Consider the following 18,821-nt stretch of genomic DNA (forward strand, 5'->3'; position numbering starts at 1 on the left):
GGAGGGAAAAATATGGGGGAGGTTGAAGGGCAAAAAAAATACGTTTGCACTAATAAATGGGGCGCAGGAAATAACTCAAATTAAGAAAGGACACAAAATATGGGGTGGTAAAAAACAAGGAAAATCTACTGGTCACAAGGGGGAAAATTGTAATGAACAATTATATAGTATAATTCACATCAAGAGACACATAATATATGAGATAATGGTGATGATTAATAAATTTGTTATTATATTAGGGAGTAATATCTGGGGAGTGTGGCACAACTTAATAAAGAAGGTAGGGGGGAGATGGAGGGTACTGGGAGACAAGTGGATCCCAATAGTGACCTCATTAGACTGGTTACCTTGCTCTCTTTCTTCCCTGCTCCATTTCTTTTCCTTATTTGTTTATGGTTATGCAGGATGGAAAAATTAAGATAGGCTCCTGGAATGTGAGGGGCCTGGGGACGCAGGTGAAACAAAAATCTGTGCTCTCCATGTTGGAGGGATATGGAGTAGAGTTGTTTTGCCTGCAGGAATTACAGGAATTCTTAGTGGGGATAGATGGTATTCCTATAATAATAGTAGGGGATTTCAACACGGTCTTGGATTCATGGCAGTGTTTAGTTAGTGGTGCCTCTTGCTTAGGTGTTGCAGCCTCTGGGGCCTTTCAAAAAGGTGTGTATATGTAATGACAGATCATGTGGCACTTAGATTGCACACAGGTGGACATCATTTCACTAATTATGTGACTTCTGAAGGTAATTGGTTGCACCAGAGCTTGTTATGGGCTTCATAACAAAGGAGGTGAATACATACATACATACATACATACATACATACATACATGTTTTATTACTGAATTCTTCTAATTTTACTTCACCAACTTAGACTATTGTGTTCTGATCCATCACATATAATTCAGATAAAAAAAAACATTGAACTAAAGTCTGTAATGTAACAAAATAGGTAAAAAGCCAAGGGGGGGGGGGGGGGGGATACTCTTGCAAGGCACTGTATATGGTTTTGAAACTCTAATGGAAAATTGTATAATGTATGGCCAGCCTTAATGACTTGAAACATTCATCCTGGCATTCATTAGCTATGCTGGGCAGCCCTGCTAAGTAAATCCCAGTAGCTGCTAGTATTCTCATATAATCAATGAGTCAAACTAACCTTGCATAAATAAAAGCTTCTTTTAATGCTTCATGAATAACCCTCACTCAGAGTCCACCTCAGCCATACAGACACCCACTGAAGAATATGGGTGAGATAAAACCACAAGAGGCAATGTGAGAAGCCTGCTCAATCCAGTTACAAAGGATGATGTAGAACATGGATTAATGGGAAAGTCCAGTAAGTTGATTGATTGCAACTTTAGTCTGACTTTAACCGCTTGCCAACCAGCTGCCCATCATTATACTGTGGCAAGGTGGCACGATCCTGCAAATCACCGTAGTTGTGCATTGGCTCCGAAACTCGCTTTTGTGGGCATGCGCGCGCTCCCATTAGCCAGCGGGGCAGCCAATCAGCGTGTCCAGCAGCCACCCGCGATCGTTCCCTGCAGCGACAGAACAGGTATCTGCCTGTGTAAACAAGGCAGATCTCCGTTCTGACAGGGGCAATCACACAGATCCTTTCTTTCTGCTAATCAGGAAGATGGATCTGTGTGTTTCCCCAGTCACACAGTGGCTACCCATTGTGAAAGTTCCTGCTCTGCGGTATGATGTCACCTTATTGCAGCCTTTGTGATCACCGGGTTGCTTTAACAAAGATGCACTGCTCAGTGAATAAATCATCACTATTATTTAGACTTGTGCACAACGGAAAAATTTCATTTAGTTTCTGTTTGTTGTCATTCGTAAAATACATCATTTCGTTCTGTTATATTCGTTAAGTTACATTAATACGTTTTCAGATAATTCGTTATTTTTGTAGAGTGTCGATATTCCTCATAATGAATCTCGAATCATGTAGAATTCATTCGTTATATATGCTATCATTTTGTTCATATTCGTTGAAATTCAATATCTATGTATGTATATATATTGGTGATGATTCGTAATTTGGAAAGTCATTTGTTTATTTCATTGTTTCATTAGATCTTTAACGAATTACCGAATCGTGTCGAATTCATTCGTATGCGCTATAATTTCTTTTGTATTAGTTGAAATTCAATATTTATGTATGTATATTGATTCGTGATAACGATTCATAGTTTGGAAAGTCGTTTGTTTATTGAATCTTTTAACACACACAATGACAATATCTCTTCTCCTCTGCTCAAATACAATACAACTCCTCTCTCAGTTCTCAGGAATGCACTTTACCAGTAATCCAACCTCCAGCACAAAATTAATCAGCTGATTGGACTGTAAGATTTACTTTGAGTTGACCTTTTGCTTCATTAGATCTTTAATGAATCACCAAATCATGTCGAATTCATTCGTTATCTCCGCTATAATTTCTTTCGTATTACTTGAAATTCGTAATTTTTTTTGCTGCCAGCCCAGAGTTTGGCTTCAAATAATACATTTTAGAAAATCATAACATTAAACTAGTGTACATACCTTAACCTGCCTTGATATTAGCCTCTGTGCAGCAGCACTAGGCCTGAAAAAAAAATAAAGGCCAACATTAGAGGCCACTCTAGACTCCCCTGTGCTGACTGGTAACATGCTGATAGAAGGCGAGAGTGGTGACCAGAGTGATGACCTCACCCAAGTACTGCTGCCACTTCAATATCCAATCAACAGGCTGGGGAGGGGGGGGGGGGGGTTCTTGATCTTGACCAATACTGCAGTGGAAGTCCTGGATCTAGTTATGCAGTCTGGAAGGGTTATTGTATAATACAGACCATTATAAGTCAGCTCCTATATATTTCAACTATGCAATTAGCAGCTTGTTTAAAATTCTGTTTTAATTCGAATGCACCTGCGTTTTCTGTTCCCATGAATTACATACTTGGAAGGTGCGCCTTCTAAATATGCCTTTAGTGGCATAGAGGACAGAGGTCATTGTTCTGCAGGCTAATGTAAGGGTTAAAAAAACAAATAATAAGTAATCTATTTCCATAAAATTTACCTGTGTGTAAAAGAAGAAGTAGGAACGCTTGAATGGAACGAGTCTGCAGGGGGAAGCTTTGAGTTTTTGCTATTTCAGAAATTAAGACAGAATACCAGCCAAAAATAAGTTAGAAATGAATAGCTCATTAAAAAATAAAAACAAAAAAAATCAGCTTTTGCTGCAGTAGTTACCCTCAATCCCTAGATCTCCACCACAACATGTTTATGCCACTAGAGAGGTCCTTGATCTTATGGTCAGATTTATTCCACCTGCTTCCTCTGAGCCCAGGTTGTCCTAATCCCACCCCAGCCAGTGACTGGACAGTGAAAAAAGAAGAAAGAAAGAAGCAGCACAGTGATTAGTTCCTTTCTCTGCCACTCTGCTGTCTCCTCCTATCAGCATGTTTTTGTAATAACATGAACTGATCGGCTCCTTGTACTGCTTTTTCCTTTCACGCTCCAGCCGTGCTGTACTGCAAGAGGCTGGTAAAAGATCAAAGCCAGGTACCTACACTGCTTGCATTAAAAAATATATATATACATTTAATGATTAATAAATTCATGATAACAGACCTGCATTCATTTGCGTTTTTTATACCTGCCTAGAGTTTGTTGAAGTTAATCTGGAGTTGCACCCAAAAAAAGTAAAAAATCATGAATGTTCCTAAAAAAAAATAAAACATTAGGAATTTTTTTTTCTTAACTCACCTCTAAATGGCTGTTTCTAGGGGGTCCCTCGTAGTTTGCCTCCTGCAGTGCCTGGGCTTGTGACATTACTTCCCCTTGGCGCAGGAAGGGCTCAGCTCTGCCCCCTCCCTCTTGTCAATCATCTGGGACACGTGACAGTTCCCAGATGATTCCGCAGCCACTCACGGCGTGCGACGCTGCTCGCGTATGCCCACAGTCGGGTGCCCACAGTTACCATGCCGGCACGGCCGAACACGGGGAGACAAGCGGGGCTTCGTTCACCCGCATCGCTGGACCCTGGGACAGGTAAGTGTCCGATTATTAAAAGTCAGCAGCTGCAGTATTTTCAGCTGCTGACTTTAAATTTTATTTTTTTTTAAATGGCAACACCACTTTAACGTGCCATGTTAAAAGTGTATAACTTTGACTAAAGAGCTGTTCACACTATGCAGGTGCGATGGAGCACACAAGCATTTCCATTCAGGTGCGATGGAGCACACAAGCATTTCCATGCGTTTTACCGCATCGCATTCATTTCAATGGGCTGCCCTACAACCAAAAAATGCACAAGTGCTCACTGACCCTTTTACAAAACCATGTGCATTAGCAGATTTGTGGGGGAGCCAATAAGAATTAATGGCACTGACACACGTCTGCAAAAGGGCAGTGCATTTCTGTGCGCGTTGGGAAAGCACACAGATTGTGAACATAGCCTTAAAGCGCAATTCCACCCATTTAAAAGTCAGCAGCTACAAAAAGTGTAGCTGCTGACTTTTAATAATCAGACACTCACCTGTCCCATGGTCCAGCGATGTGGGCACACAAAGCCTCACTCCTCTCCCCCTTCCCCATCGCGACGCCAGCATTGTAACTGTGGGCGCCCAGCTGTGGCTTCACAGCCGGGCGCGCACTGCACACTATGAATGGCCGGGCAATCTTCTGGGACCTGTGACGTGTCCTGGAAGATTGGGGGGGGGGGGGGTCATCTTTCTTTCTGTGCCGCAGTGCCAGGGGAGGAAGTGGGAGCTGGGTGCCTCTAAAAACAGGGTACCCGCTCCCTCCCCCAAATGTAGCATGTCAGGGGGTCACCAGCACCTAAAGCGGAAGTAACATTTTTGGGTGTCTCTATGCCCACAGCCACTGCCATTGAGCAGCTGTAGATCATGTACTCCTGTGCATGCGTGCTGGAGTTATATCATCCCGACACTTGACTCCATTCTCAGCACAGACAATGTACACAAAATAGGAAATTGTTTTTCAGCAGAAGGGACTTTGCATGTCACTTCTGCCAACAGAAAACTCTACCTAGCAGTTCATTGTTCAGAGACTTTAGTTCTGCTTTAAAGCTGCAGGCTCCAAGACTGTCATTCTGATTCTGGCTTTATTAACTAGTGGGGGTTTATAGCTCCCAACTGTCCCTGATTTCAAGGGACTGTCCCTGATTTGGAGCAATGTTCCTCTGTCCCTCATTCCTCCTCATGTGTCCCTCATTTTGGTCTGATCTATATAAAAATGCACTTTTTACCTATCAAAAAGTGTTTCCCAGTGCTAAACCTTTCATCTGATTTCTAAATTGCTGCATTTGTAAATTCCAAAAGCCAATATAAAGGAATAGTAGTGGTAAAAAAGCAGTTGTGGGTTTAACCAATCTTGTACAATTCTCCTTTAAGGGGACGTGGCAAGGGGTGTGTCCTATGCCTGTATACTTTTGCTGATAAGTGTCCTTCATTCCCATCTCAAAAAGATAGGAGGTATGGGGTTATTTACAAAAGGCAAATCCACTTTGCACTACAAGTGCACTTGGAAGTGCAGTCGCTGTAGATTCTCAAAAAATAAAAATTCTCAAAAACATCTGCTCAGTTTCCACAGTAATAAACATCATTCCAAAAAGTGAGACCCAGTTGACACGTTTGCATAACAGGAACAAGCATTCTGGTTCACAAACTTTATTTATTTTTGAGCAATTTACATACAATATTTGGTGTCACATGGGGCCAGCCTATTCACTTGCATGGGCTGACCTACGTGAGTTTGTCACCCAAAAAGAAGCTCCTGCTCCTTTTCAGGTGACAAGTTTCATGCAATTTTGAAAAGTGTGATAATGGTACCCAAGAGCTCGTTGTGCAGCATTTTGGGATTGCAGGCAGAATCGCTGCAATTTTGCCCGCGATTCCAAATCACACAGTGTGAATGAAGCCTAAGGGCCAGTTCACACCTTGAATTGCGCAGTGCTGTGCAATTCACATGCGATCCGGGTGCAGTGTGATTTAAGCACATTTATTTAAATAGGCTGAAATCACGCCGGACCACAACAAAGTAGTGCATGCACTAGTTTAAAAAACACACAGTAACTGGCTTGCATGGTACTACTGTACCATCCAACCTGGTGCAGGCAAACACACTGCGTTTGCATCCGGCATTTGGGATGTCATTATGTTAACATTGACACCCGCTGCAGATTGCAACTGCAGCACGTTTTGAACGTGGTGCAGGAAACACGCATGCATTATGGGTTTCCCACACCACATTCTGGAGGAAATTATCCCTAACACTAAAAACTTTAGAACACAAAAAATTAGCAAATAAAACAACTCTTCAAATGTAAAAAAAAATTGTATATATAGTTCTGCTAGTTGTAGCTGGTCCACTTTTTTATTTTGGAAGCAAAAAGAGATCTCTGAATCTCTATAATCCACAATTTATCTGACTCAAGCACCACCCATGGAAGCACATTCGAGGTGAGTGATAACATAATTTATTTCTGTACGGATTGCCTACTTCATTTTTAAATATCAAGAGGCAGAAAAGTGGCTTGGATACGTCTTTAGGTAAAGGCAAACTTTACTTTTTTTATTTTATTATATTGTATATTTTTATTGTTCAAGTATAACTAAAGCAAAAACATGTTTTAGTTAGGGAGGTATTGGAAATCCATATCATGTTATTATTGATGTCTGTGTCCACTCTCTATTTGTCCTCTTTACAATTATCGCTGGGAGTAAAAGAAAATCCCAAATTTTTGCATTGTCACCAGAACAGCAACAGAGGAGAAATCGCCAGTTCTGATGACCCTGGTGACATCCAGGGGTTCCCGATTTAGAGGGATTTCCTGTTCTGGCTATGAGACAGGAAGCTAAGGAAAATCTCTCCTTTGGGACAAAGAGGGTAAAAAAATAAAAATAAACCTGGTGGGTTAATAACCTCCCCTGAAAAAATGATGATATAATAATTGTGTGTAGGGATGAGCTTCGAGTTTGAGTCGAACTCATGTTCGACTCGAACATTGCCTGTTCGCCTGTTCAGCGAACAGTGAACAATTTGGGCTGTTTGCAGCAAATTCGAAAAGCCGGAACACCCTATACAAGTCTATGGGAGAAATCCAAAGTGCTCATTTTAAAGGGTAATATGCAGGTTACTGTCCTAAAAAGTGTTTGGGGACCCGGGTCCTGCCCCAGGGAACATGGATCAATGCAAAAAAAAGTTTTTAAAATGTCAGTTTTTTCAAGAGCAGTGATTTTAATAATGATTAAAGTGAAACAATAAAAGTGTAATATTCCTTTAAATTTCGTAGCTGGGGGGTATCTATAGTATGCCTGTGAAGGGGCGCATGTTTCTGGTGCTTAGAACTGTCCCTGCACAAAGTGTCATTTGTGCAGGAAAGACCAAGTTAGACTTACCGGTAACTTGTTTTCCAGAAGTCTTTCAGGACAGCACCTGAGAGATAGCGACTCCACCCTCCTCGTTAGGAAACACCTTCTTCCTCCAGACTTTAAAGGGAGGCGCCTCCCTACCACACATCAGTTGTAGAAGAGAACCTCCGGCCCCGGCTGGAACACATAAACACATACGTTAGTCACAGCGTAGCATAATATAATACCATAGGGCGGGATGCTTGCTGTCCTGAAAGACTTCTGGAAAACAAGTTACCGGTAAGTCTAACTTGGTCTTTCCCAAGGCGTCTTTCAGGACAGCACCTGAGAGGATAACAGAGACTTACCCCTTAGGGCGGGACAACAGCTTGCAGGACCTTTCTGCCAAACGCCTGATCGCTGGCAGAAGTGAGATCCAGTCTATAATGTTTCACAAATGTGTGAAAACTCGACCACGTCGCCGCCTTGCAGATCTGCTCAGGGGTGGCACCAGCTCTCTCTGCCCACGTAGACGCCAGAGCTCTGGTTGAGTGTGCACAAATTCCTGCTGGAGGAGATAACCCTGCCTGGGAATATGCCTCTGAGATAGCTAATTTCAGCCATCTAGCTAAAGTAACTTTAGAAGCCTGAAAACCCTTTTTTCTTCCTGAGAAAAGTACAAACAGTGAATCTGAACGCCTGAAGGACTCCGTCCTTTTTAAATAACTCAGCAGAGTCCTTCTGACGTCCAAAGTATGGAAAGAAGTCTCCTTATTTCCTTTGGGGTTAACACAAAACGTTGGCAGTACTATGTCCTGTATACGGTTCTGAACTGAAGCTACCTTCGGTAAGAATTTTGCATCTGTTCTAAGAATAACTCTGTCAGGAAAAATGGAAAGATATGGTTCTTTAATTGACAGAGCATTTAGCTCACTGATCCTGCGTGCAGAGACAATGGCAATCAGAAACACGGTTTTTAATGTGAGAAACCTAAGGGAAGCCTCCACAAGAGGCTCAAAAGGCCCTTTTGTTAGAGACTGTAGGACTACCGACAAATCCCATCTAGGAAAAACCTTAACAGGAGCTGGCCTAGATCTTTTAAGAGCTCTAAAGAACCTGATCACCAGCGGATCTGAGGCCACAGATTTTTCTAAGAACACCGTCAGGGCTGCTACTTGCACCTTCAGGGTACTAACTGCCAGTCCCTTGTCTGCACCATCTTGTAAAAACTCCAAGATGGAGACAAGGCTCCCTGTCACCTGGGCGGCTGACAAACACCAAGTTTCATAACGCTTCCAGACCTTAGAATAAATGGCCCTCGTAACCCTTTTCCTACTTGCTAAAAGGGTCGAGATCAAACGGTTGGAAAACCCCTTGCTCCTAAGGAGCTGCCTTTCAGAAACCAGGCCGTGAGAGCCAGGCTGGCCACTCCTGGATGGTTCACTGGGCCCTGCAACAACAGATCGTGTCTGAGGGGCAGACGCCAACAAGGCTTGATTGCCAGGCCTAGAACTGTCGAAAACCAAGCCCTTTTTGGCCAAAAGGGCGTGATTAGAATAACTGGTACCTTCTCCCTCTGAATTTTTCTTAAAATTAACGGGATTAACTGAAATGGGGGGAAAGCATAGCAAAGACGAAATTCCCATGGATAAGCTAGCGCATCTGTGCCCAGCGAGCCATCGCGACTGTCCAGGAAAAAGAACTGGGGAACCTGGGCGTTCACCCTTGAGGCGAACAGGTCTACTTCTGGTAAACCCCATTTTCCGGCAATCATTGTGAATACCTCCGGATTTAGAGACCATTCTGCTTCCCAAATAGCGTTTCTGCTTAGGAAGTCCGCTACCCTGTTTAGATCCCCTTTTAGGTGGACTGCTGATAGGGATAACAAATGTTTTTCCGCCCACCGAAGAATCTCCATGGCCAGTACCTGAAGCGACCTGCTTCTTGTACCCCCCTGTCTGTTTAAATAAGCCACTGCCGTGGCATTGTCTGTTAGGACCTGGACGTGATGGGACTGCAGTTCCTGAACAAACAACTCCAGAGCTAAGGCAATCGCCTTGAGTTCCCTCCAGTTTGAGGACCTTATTGTCTCCTCTTTGGCCCAGGACCCCTGAGTGAAACGTGTTCCTAGATGGGCTCCCCACCCCCAGGAACTGGCGTCGGTTGTTAGTCTTTTCCCGACTGGAAAAACCCAGACTAACCCTTCCGATAAGACCTCCTGTCTTTTCCACCACCATAGGGACCTTTTTACCTGGGTTGACATTCTCACCTCTGCCTCTAGGGATGCCACTGTGTGATCCCAAGATTTTAGAAGGAAAGCCTGCAGACACCTGAAATGCATTCTTGCCCACTGGACTGCTGGCATTGCTGAAGTCAGAACTCCCAAAGCTGACATAACCTGTCTTACTGTCAGATTTTGGCTGGTCTGTAATAAAGACGCTGCACCGGAAATCCTGTCCTTTTTGTCTAAGGGAAGGAAGATTTTTTGCTCCACCGAATTTATTAGAAACCCTAAAAACCGAATCTCCTGAGATGGGTTTAGGGACGACTTTTGGAGGTTCAAAATCCAACCCAACGCCTCCAGATGGCTGCGAGCTTTGCCTAGATTGGTCTGCAATTCCTCGCTGGATGGGGCGAAAAACAGCAGATCGTCTAAATAAGGAATAACTGCGATTCCCTGAAGACGCAGTGGCGCTAAAGCTTCTGCCATTATTTTGGTAAAAATTCGGGGAGATGATGACAGGCTGAAGGGTAGGGCCCTGAACTGGAGATGATGAACCATACCCCCCAACCTCACCGCCAGCCTGAGAAACTTCTGAGACTGGGGAGAGATCGGAACATGTAGGTATGCGTCTTTTAAATCTACTGACGCCATAAAACATCCTGGCGTCAACAGGTTTCTGACCGAAAAAATTGAGTCCATTTTGAACTTCCTGTACCTTATGGACTCGTTTAAAGGTTTTAGGTTGAGAATCAACCGAAACTTCCCTGTCGGTTTCTTTACTAGGAAAACATGGGAATAAAACCCCTCCTGCTGTTCTTGCAGGGGTACCTGTACTACTACGCCCTGTTGCATCAGTTCCTCTAGAGAGGACTTCATGACTTACTGGATCCCGCGGGGTGTTGGTAATCAGGAACCTTTTTGGGGGGTCGTTGACAAACTCGAGTGAGTAACCCTGCGCGAGAGTGGTCAGGATAAACTGATTTGAAGTTATCCCTGACCACTGCGGAAGAAATTCTTGTAGTCTTCCGCCCACCCGCAGAGACGAGTCATTGCGATTTTTCGGCCTGTGTAGGAGGACGGAAGAGAATTCCGCCTCTACCCTTCGGCTTCGGGGCGGACCAACTTTTCCTTCTCCCTTGCAACTTGCTGTCCTGATCCTGAGTTTTTTGAGGTCGAAAAAGACGCTTTGGTACCTGCTTTTTCTTTTTGACCGGAAAGGATCTCTTTTTATCGGCTGTCCTGTCAAGAATATTATCGAGGTCAGAGCCGAAGAGCAAGTCTCCAGAAAAGGGTAACCCACACAGCTTATTCTTTGAAGCCGAGTCACCCGGCCAGGTTTTAAGCCATAAGGCTCTTCTTGCAGCATTACTGACCTGGCCGATATCTTAATTGCCTCAGCTGAGGCATCTGCAACATAGGCCACTGCCGTAATCAGGGTAGGAAAAGAATCTAAGATTTCCTGTTTAGGGGAATCTGCAGCTATATGTGACTTTAACTGGTTAATCCAGTATTCTAAATTTCTGGCTACACACGTTGTGGCCATTGCTGGTTTTAAATTGCTCATAACTGATTGCCATGATCTCTTGAGCAAAAGATCCATGCGTTTGTCCATCGGATCTTTCAAAACTCCCATATCCTCAAAGGACAGATCTGTGGACCTTGAAACCTGGGAAAAGGCGGCATCCAGTCTGGGCACCTTGTTCCATACTGCTGCAGGGTCCTCCTCGAAAGGAAAACGCCTTTTGTGGGCTTTGGAGAAAAAGGGCTTTTTCTCTGGATCCTGCCATTCTTTCCTAATGGCCTCAGAGATGACCGGATGAACTGGGAATGTTCGGCCCTTAGGCTCATCCAACCCAGCATACATGCGGTCATGGAGTGATAATTCCTTTTTCTCCTCACTTAAACCAAGCGTAGCATGAATGGCTTTAAGGAGCCCATCGACCTCTTCAAGGGACAGTTTGAATTTAGAGGGGGCTACCTCAGAATCCTCCAACTCCTCTTCCGAATCTTTAACGGAAAGAGCAGTGGACTGCTTTTCCCTATCTGAAGGGTCTTCAGGCAGAGATTCTAACACCGGGATTGAGAGAGACCCCTGGGAAGACTCTGAAGTGGAAGGCTGACTAGCAGCCGGGTTTGCTAGTGAGTCACGAAAATTCTGGATCGTGGCGTACAGCTCCTTCTTTACAGAGGCCACCAGATCCTCACATACAGAGGCAGATTCCTCTTTAACTAAAGAAGTAATGCAGGGACTGCATAAGGTTTTCTTCCAATTTTCTCCCAGCTTGGCCCTGCAAGAAGGACATCTTTTCTTTGGGTCAGAGCTCTTAGCCTATGAAGAAAAAGACAAAAAAGGGAAAAAAACCAGGGAACCCTTAGTGAGACCCAGTCTCAGCTTTGATAGGGATCACCACACAGGTGCACTAAGAAGAAACCAGTCAGCTTCTAGTGCCCAGACAGGCCCCTTGCCACCAGGGGGGAAAAAAGAAAGGAGAGAGCGAGACCAAACGCCAGGAAATAGAAAAAGAAAGGCAGACTTTAACCGCTGCCTCTTACCTGGGCCTTGCTGGTGCCTGTGCCTGTCCCCACCGCTGCAGACGCTGAATCTTCCATAATCAGCTGTGCAGAGATCCACTTGTGGCTAAACGCCGCCTCCGGAGTCACGCCGTGCAGCTGCACCGGACCGGAAGCGGAAATAGGCACCAGCACCTGTCCTCCCTCCTCCCCCCTGCGTCCACGCCGGAAACGACGTTTCAGCTGACCCGATGACCCGCTCTGTCACTTCCGGCGCGACCGCCGAAAACAAACATGGCGGCGGCACACGCGCGCCGCCGCGCCTACGAACGTGCGGGCCACCGAGTCTTCGGCTCTCTCCGAGCACAAGAGGGGAAGAGGAGCCCGCTTGCTACCGCTGACGAGGCGTGGGTAGGTCGGGAGGACAGCGGGTCTCTAAAGGAGGAAAAAAAAAAAGGGAAAGAAGCCTAGTCCCTCAGGAACACCTAAGAGAAACAGACTCCTTCCCAAAAGGTGTTCCCTCCGGGCCGGAGGAAACACAAAAACTGATGTGTGGTAGGGAGGCACCTCCCTTTAAAGTCTGGAGGAAGAAGGTGTTTCCTAACGAGGAGGGTGGAGTCGCTATCTCTCAGGTGCTGTCCTGAAAGACGCCTTGGGAAAAAAAGTCTTTTAAAATCACTTGCGGCTAAATTGTCGGCTCCCCATAATACAGAGAACACTCAATGAGTGTTCTCTGTATTAGCCGACAATTCATTCATTCATTGATAAAAAAAAAAAAAAAAGCGTGGGGGTTCCCCTAAATTCAATTACCAGGCCCTTTAGGTCTGACATGGATATTAAGGGGAACTCCGTGTCAAATTGTAAAAAAATTGACGTGTGGGTCCCCCTAAAAATCCATACCAGACCCTTTATCCGAGCACGCAACCTGGCAGGCCACAAGAAAAGAGGGGGGGATGAGAGAGCGGCCCCCCCTCCCTCCTGAACCGTACCAGGCCACATACCACAAACCTGCGTTACATCAGAGGGGGCGGGGTCACCCACACCTGGCTTCCCTCTCCAGCGTCAGAGGGGCTGGGTCAGGTGACGGGTGGCCCCGCCCTCCTAATATAAGAATATATATTTTTATATTTAGGGGGACTCCAACGTCAATTTTTTTTTTATTTGACACGGGGGTTCCCCTTAATATCCATGTCAGACCTGAAGGGCCTGGTAATTGAATTTAGGGGAACCCCCACGCTTTTTTTTTTTATTTTATTTTTTTATCAATGAATGAATGAATTGTCGGCTAATACAGAGAACACTCATTGAGTGTTCTCTGTATTACGGGGAACCGACAATTTAGCCGCAAGTGATTTTAAAAGACTTTTTTTCCTGCACAAATGACACTTTGTGCAGGGACAGTTCTAAGCACCAGAAACATGCGCCCCTTCACAGGCATACTATAGATACCCCCCAGCTACGAAATTTAAAGGAATATTACACTTTTATTGTTTCACTTTAATCATTATTAAAGTCACTGCTCCTGAAAAAACGGCCGTTTTTAAAACTTTTTTTTGCATTGATCCATGTCCCCTGGGGCAGGACCCAGGTCCTCAAACACTTTTTAGGACAGTAACTTGCATATTACCCTTTAAAATGAGCACTTTAGATTGTGAACGTTCGAGTCCCATAGACTTTAATAGGGTTCTAAAGTTCACACGAAGTTTAGTTCTGTTCGCAGGTTCTGGTGCGAACCGAACAGGGGGGTGTTCGGCTCATCCCTAATTGTGTGTATATAATTACCTTGTAATGAATTTCATTGTGACACATTCTGTAGACACAGTTTTTTGTCTGCCTTTGCCATTATACAAATCTCTAGCCCTGTATCTCTAGCCCTAATTGTTTAGCTCATTATAGGCTGCGAAGGCTTGGAGGGCCCTTTTCTTTGCTCTATGATGCCCCATTCAATTTTTTTATTAGTAGTGTAGGGAAAAGCTAAAATCTCACTTAGTTTTATAGTGATGTCAGTATTACCAATAAAGATTCCTGCTCTGGTGACAAAGTTGTCACAGTGTAAGGAAGTGTGGAAATGTGTAAAAAAAAAATACCCTAATGGGGCTACAAAAAACAGGGGTTTTAACACTTTCTCACTCTATCCACATATTTGCTTATTTCACATAAGCAATTCTGTTTGTATAGTTGATCATGTTGTTACCTTGCTTCAAACATGAGTTTCTGCTCCACTAATATCTATTTTTTTTTTTGTTTAGCATATACACCATATAAGATGACTTTGGTCCTTAAAAACATTTCCATATATACAGCCAACAAAATAACTCGTTCCAATGGCTTACTTTGTGATTTACAGAAGATAAAACCATCTTTTGGACTGAAATCGCATACATTAAATCTCAGCCCATTCTCTACCCAACCCTCCAAAAACAAGGATTCATATAGCTACATCATCATTGGAGCTGGTTCAGCAGGTTGTGTTTTGGCCAGCAGACTGTCTGAAAATCCTGACAATACTGTCCTGGTTTTAGAAGCAGGACCCAAAGATCTGATCTTTGGCTGTAAAAGGTTGTCATGGAAGATACACATGCCAGCTGCTTTGATGTATAATCTATGTGATGATAAATTCAACTGGTTTTATCACACTGAACCCCAGAAACATATGGACAACAGGGTGATGTATTGGCCTAGAGGCAGAGTTTGGGGTGGCTCTTCTTCATTGAATGCCATGGTTTATATTCGAGGGCATGCAGAGGACTATAATCGGTGGAGTGTCCAAGGTGCAACTGGTTGGGATTATGCTCATTGTTTGCCGTACTTCAAGAAGGCCCAGACCCATGAACTTGGACCTGATGACTACAGAGGAGGCAATGGACCACTGCATGTCTCAAGAGGAAAGACCAACCATTGTCTTCACAATATATTTATTGAAGCAGCCAAGCAAGCAGGCTACCCCTTTACTGAGGATATGAATGGCTATCAACAAGAAGGAATTGGTTGGATGGATATGACTATATACAAAGGTAAGAGATTAAGCACCAAGTTATGTTTGGATTGAACATTTGTACACCTCTATTCTCCATATAACTCCTCGGTCTAATGAGAACTTTATTGTTGAGGTCAAAGATGGAGTACAGCCAGCGCCTATCTGCGCCCTGCAATGTCCCGTCCTAATGTTTCTGTAAAGGAGAAGACTCTAGTCACTAAAGTACTTTTCCAAGGACTACAAGCCACCGGAGTGGAGTATGTCCAAAATGGACACAAAAAAAAGGTAACAATCCAAAAACAGTTTATAATTCTTTGGTTCCTACAAAAAGAAAATTGAAGGGAAACTGTTAGCAGTACCCATTTCATCCACATTTGTTAAACATTATGCATTTGGCCCTGATTCAGAGTTCTGCATTGATAACAATATGCTGAGATTGCAGGTTTTATTTTTGGAACACTGAGACGGATAAGTCAGAGCCTTTCTAGTTTTGGAAAAAGCTCAAAAAATCTCCATAACAGGTAAAGATTTACAATTGGATCGATCAAAATCCCTGCAATGCTAACATTTGACCCAGAGGAGATAACATTTTTTACAAATCTACAATTTCACTTCAGTAAAATTTTTATTTTGCCTTAGAAGTGTTTTTTTTTATATTCTAAAATGAAAAATATTATTTTACCAGGCATTTGCTAACAAAGAAGTAATACTGAGTGGTGGAGCCATAAACTCTCCCCAACTTCTCATGTTATCTGGAATTGGAAATGCCTCAGAGCTCACCAAATTGGGAATCCCAGTCATCGCTCACCTTCCAGGTATTACATGGTACAATTTGGTGTGTGTGTGTGTGTGTGTGTGTGTGTGTGTTTGTGTGTCTTATTGTGGTACTTTGGTTCAGCACACATAATTTCTGGTGCATTTCTGGCAAAAGTATTCCTTACTTAAAAGCTAAGTTCACTTTTTTTTTCCTTCCTAAAACCCAGCTCCCCTATGTACCAATTTACCATTGATGTACCTCAGTTGCAGAAAAATACAAGCTTTCTTTGATTTAGAGAACAAGGCCTTACCATAGCCCTTGCTATATTTCTTAGCTTCAGAGGCTCCCTGGTATATAGACAGAGAAACCAGTAAGACACAGGAAGGAGTTTACCAGCTGACCTCATTAGCACACCTTCACCCAGGTTTTCACAACATCTTTCCATGTTTGCATTTGCCTGGCTTCCCCAGCATTCCTTCAGATAGGCTCAGGCTGCATGTTAAACTCCCTGGGGCGGCATGGAGCCCACGGGACACCCCTGATATAACGCAAGAGCATGCCTGATTGGATACAGAGTGATTGGATAAATGGTGTCTCCTCCCATTTCATAGTTTTGGTAAATCTAAAGGAGATTTACAGAGATTTTACAATCCGATTGTGTAGTGTATGGCCATATTTATACATCTAAAATTACCTAGTTGCTCTTTCAGTGCCATTAATTAATGGCACACCAAACACAGAAGCAAACAAATTTTGCCATTTAAAAACACAGATGACAAATGCAGTAATAAATGTCAAAATGTCCCATGGGCTACTTTGCAACATGTAGCGCAGCATTAAAATCAACATGTAGCGCACTAGAAACACTAGCCAAAGAACATGCGTTCCCACTACTCTAGGTGTGAATGGAACATAGAAGTGAAATTGGTGTGTTTACACAAGAACAATGAGGCTCCATTCACATCTGTGCATTACCAAACGCATGGAAAACTGCATGCTTTGCCATGCATTTCAGAAATGCTGCAAATGTGCATCACTTTTTTGTTGTCATTACATGTTAATGGCACACCAAGTGCAACAAACACACCAAAAACTGCGAGACCATGCTCCAAAAGTTCTAGAGCTTCTCTGGGGCAATTGTTGCGTGTAGGGCAGCCCTTTGCGAGAGGAGTCAAAAAAAGTGCATGCAGGAGTGAGTTTTCACTACGTGGAGATGTGAACGGGGCCTGACAACTGAATGTCTCCACTCGCTTTTATGTACTTGTAGAAAGGTGGCCATACACTATGCAATCTGATGGACAATCTCTGTACAATTACCTTTTAGATTTATCAGAAGTTTGGAATAGGACACATTTGAATTTGTATTAAATCAGGTAGGTCCTCGTACTACATAGCTGATGGGAGATCTAAAGGAGCTTGTACAATCAGATTGTATAGGAAGTGCGTGGAAGGTAGTATTTTTAATGAGAGAGGTGTGGTCCAGAATGGGGAACATACCCTAACACATCCTTTACTTTGATGCAACAAGGAAGTGAAGGCTTCTGGGAGATGGCCTACAGGAAGTGAATTATGAGTGATGACCTACAGGAAGTGAATGCTGAGTGATGATCTACAGGAAGTGATGGAATCTGAAAATAATTTTAAAAATTCAAATAAACTGGCAAGATTTTAAACCAATTGTTAAGATAAGTGAGAGAAAGGCACATTGGGATTGCTGGGCCAGAAATGGTATTGGAATATGTTTCTGTTTATTATGAAAACTGAAATTCTGCGCAAAAAGGTGAACTTTTCCTTTAAGACTTAGACCCCTTTCACACTGGGGCATTTTGCAGGCGCTATAACGTTTACAAATAGTGACTGCAAACCACCCTAAAACAGCTGCTCCATTCACTGCAGTGTGAAAGCCTGGGGGCTTTCACACTGGAGCGGTGCGCTGGCAGGGCGTCAGAAAAAGTCCTGCCAGCAGCTTCTTTGGAGCGGTGAAGGAGCAGTGAACTCACGCTCCTCCACCAATCCTTCCCATTGAAGTCAATGGGGCAGCGCTGTCATACTGCCGGCAAAACGCTGCTGCGGGCGGATTTAACCCCTTTTCAGCGGTTAGCAGGGGTTAAAACCGCCAAAATAGCGCCGCTTAGACAACAGTAAAGCAGAGATAAATATATTGCCGCTTTACCGTGATGCCGGGGGCAGCACAATGTGAAAGGGATCTTAAGCTGTAAAAGGCGGGTGCAGACCGGCACAGATCCCAATTGCACTCCTGTAGCAGATGCAAGTCTGAAAAGCAGGGTCCCACACCACCACTGGTATCATCCAAAAGAAACTTTATTGGAGACTCGCAGACAGAACATGGTTCTGCAATGGTGTTCTGTTTGAGCAGTCCCCAATAAAGTTTCTTGTGGATGATACCAGAGGTGTTGGGACTTCCTTTTCAATTGGCATAGAATTGTATTATTCTTATAATAATTATAAGCAGATTTCCAGGGCACCCCACTGTTAGAAGTCAAGAATCCCCCACCCTCTATCACATCACAGTGCACCCCCCTTACCTTGTGCTGCTGCCAGGAAGAAGCCGGCTGAAGAACTGGGATGCAGAAAATGCAGGGTCTGGAGGATGATCAGAGGAGGGCTGGAGTCAGCTGCCGGGGTCTGCGAATGCTGAGACCAGGGAGGTAGAGGCAAGGGGTTGCTGCAGCTGTATAGAGAGGCACAGGATCCATAGGAGGAGTTCTGTAATCCTCTCTGTGCCGACTGCTGAGACAAGGTGGGGGCAGAGATGGGGGGGGGTGGGGTACCACAGCTACAGAAGAGGTTTGAAGATCACATGAAATGGCCTGGTGGGCTGGATTCATCCCGTGGCCTTGTGTTTGCCACATGTGGCTTAGAGTATATGTCCATATGGAAAAGACCATATAGAAGTTGAATATTAATAGTGCAATAAAAAAAATTGTACTGTATATACCAAGTAAAATGTTTCAGTGATAAATAGTAC

At 43.9% G+C, this 18,821-nt stretch overlaps 1 protein-coding gene across 1 annotated transcript in view; it reads left to right on the plus strand.

Moving 5' to 3' along the window:
- CHDH (choline dehydrogenase) overlaps window positions 1–18,821 on the plus strand; it is a 92,153-nt gene that overhangs the window by 22,999 nt on the left and 50,333 nt on the right. Inside the window, exons 2-4 of the mRNA XM_077452060.1 lie at window positions 14,348–15,112; window positions 15,209–15,360; window positions 15,761–15,890. Of these exons, the coding sequence (XP_077308186.1) occupies window positions 14,365–15,112; window positions 15,209–15,360; window positions 15,761–15,890 (1,030 nt within the window). The 5' untranslated portion in view covers window positions 14,348–14,364. The remainder of the gene's footprint in view (window positions 1–14,347; window positions 15,113–15,208; window positions 15,361–15,760; window positions 15,891–18,821) is intronic.

The sequence above is a fragment of the Lithobates pipiens genome, unplaced genomic scaffold (assembly GCF_037356315.1).
Source record: "Lithobates pipiens isolate NorthernLeopardFrog02 unplaced genomic scaffold, aLitPip1_a1.2 Scaffold_23, whole genome shotgun sequence".
Taxonomy (NCBI): Eukaryota; Metazoa; Chordata; class Amphibia; order Anura; family Ranidae; genus Lithobates; species Lithobates pipiens.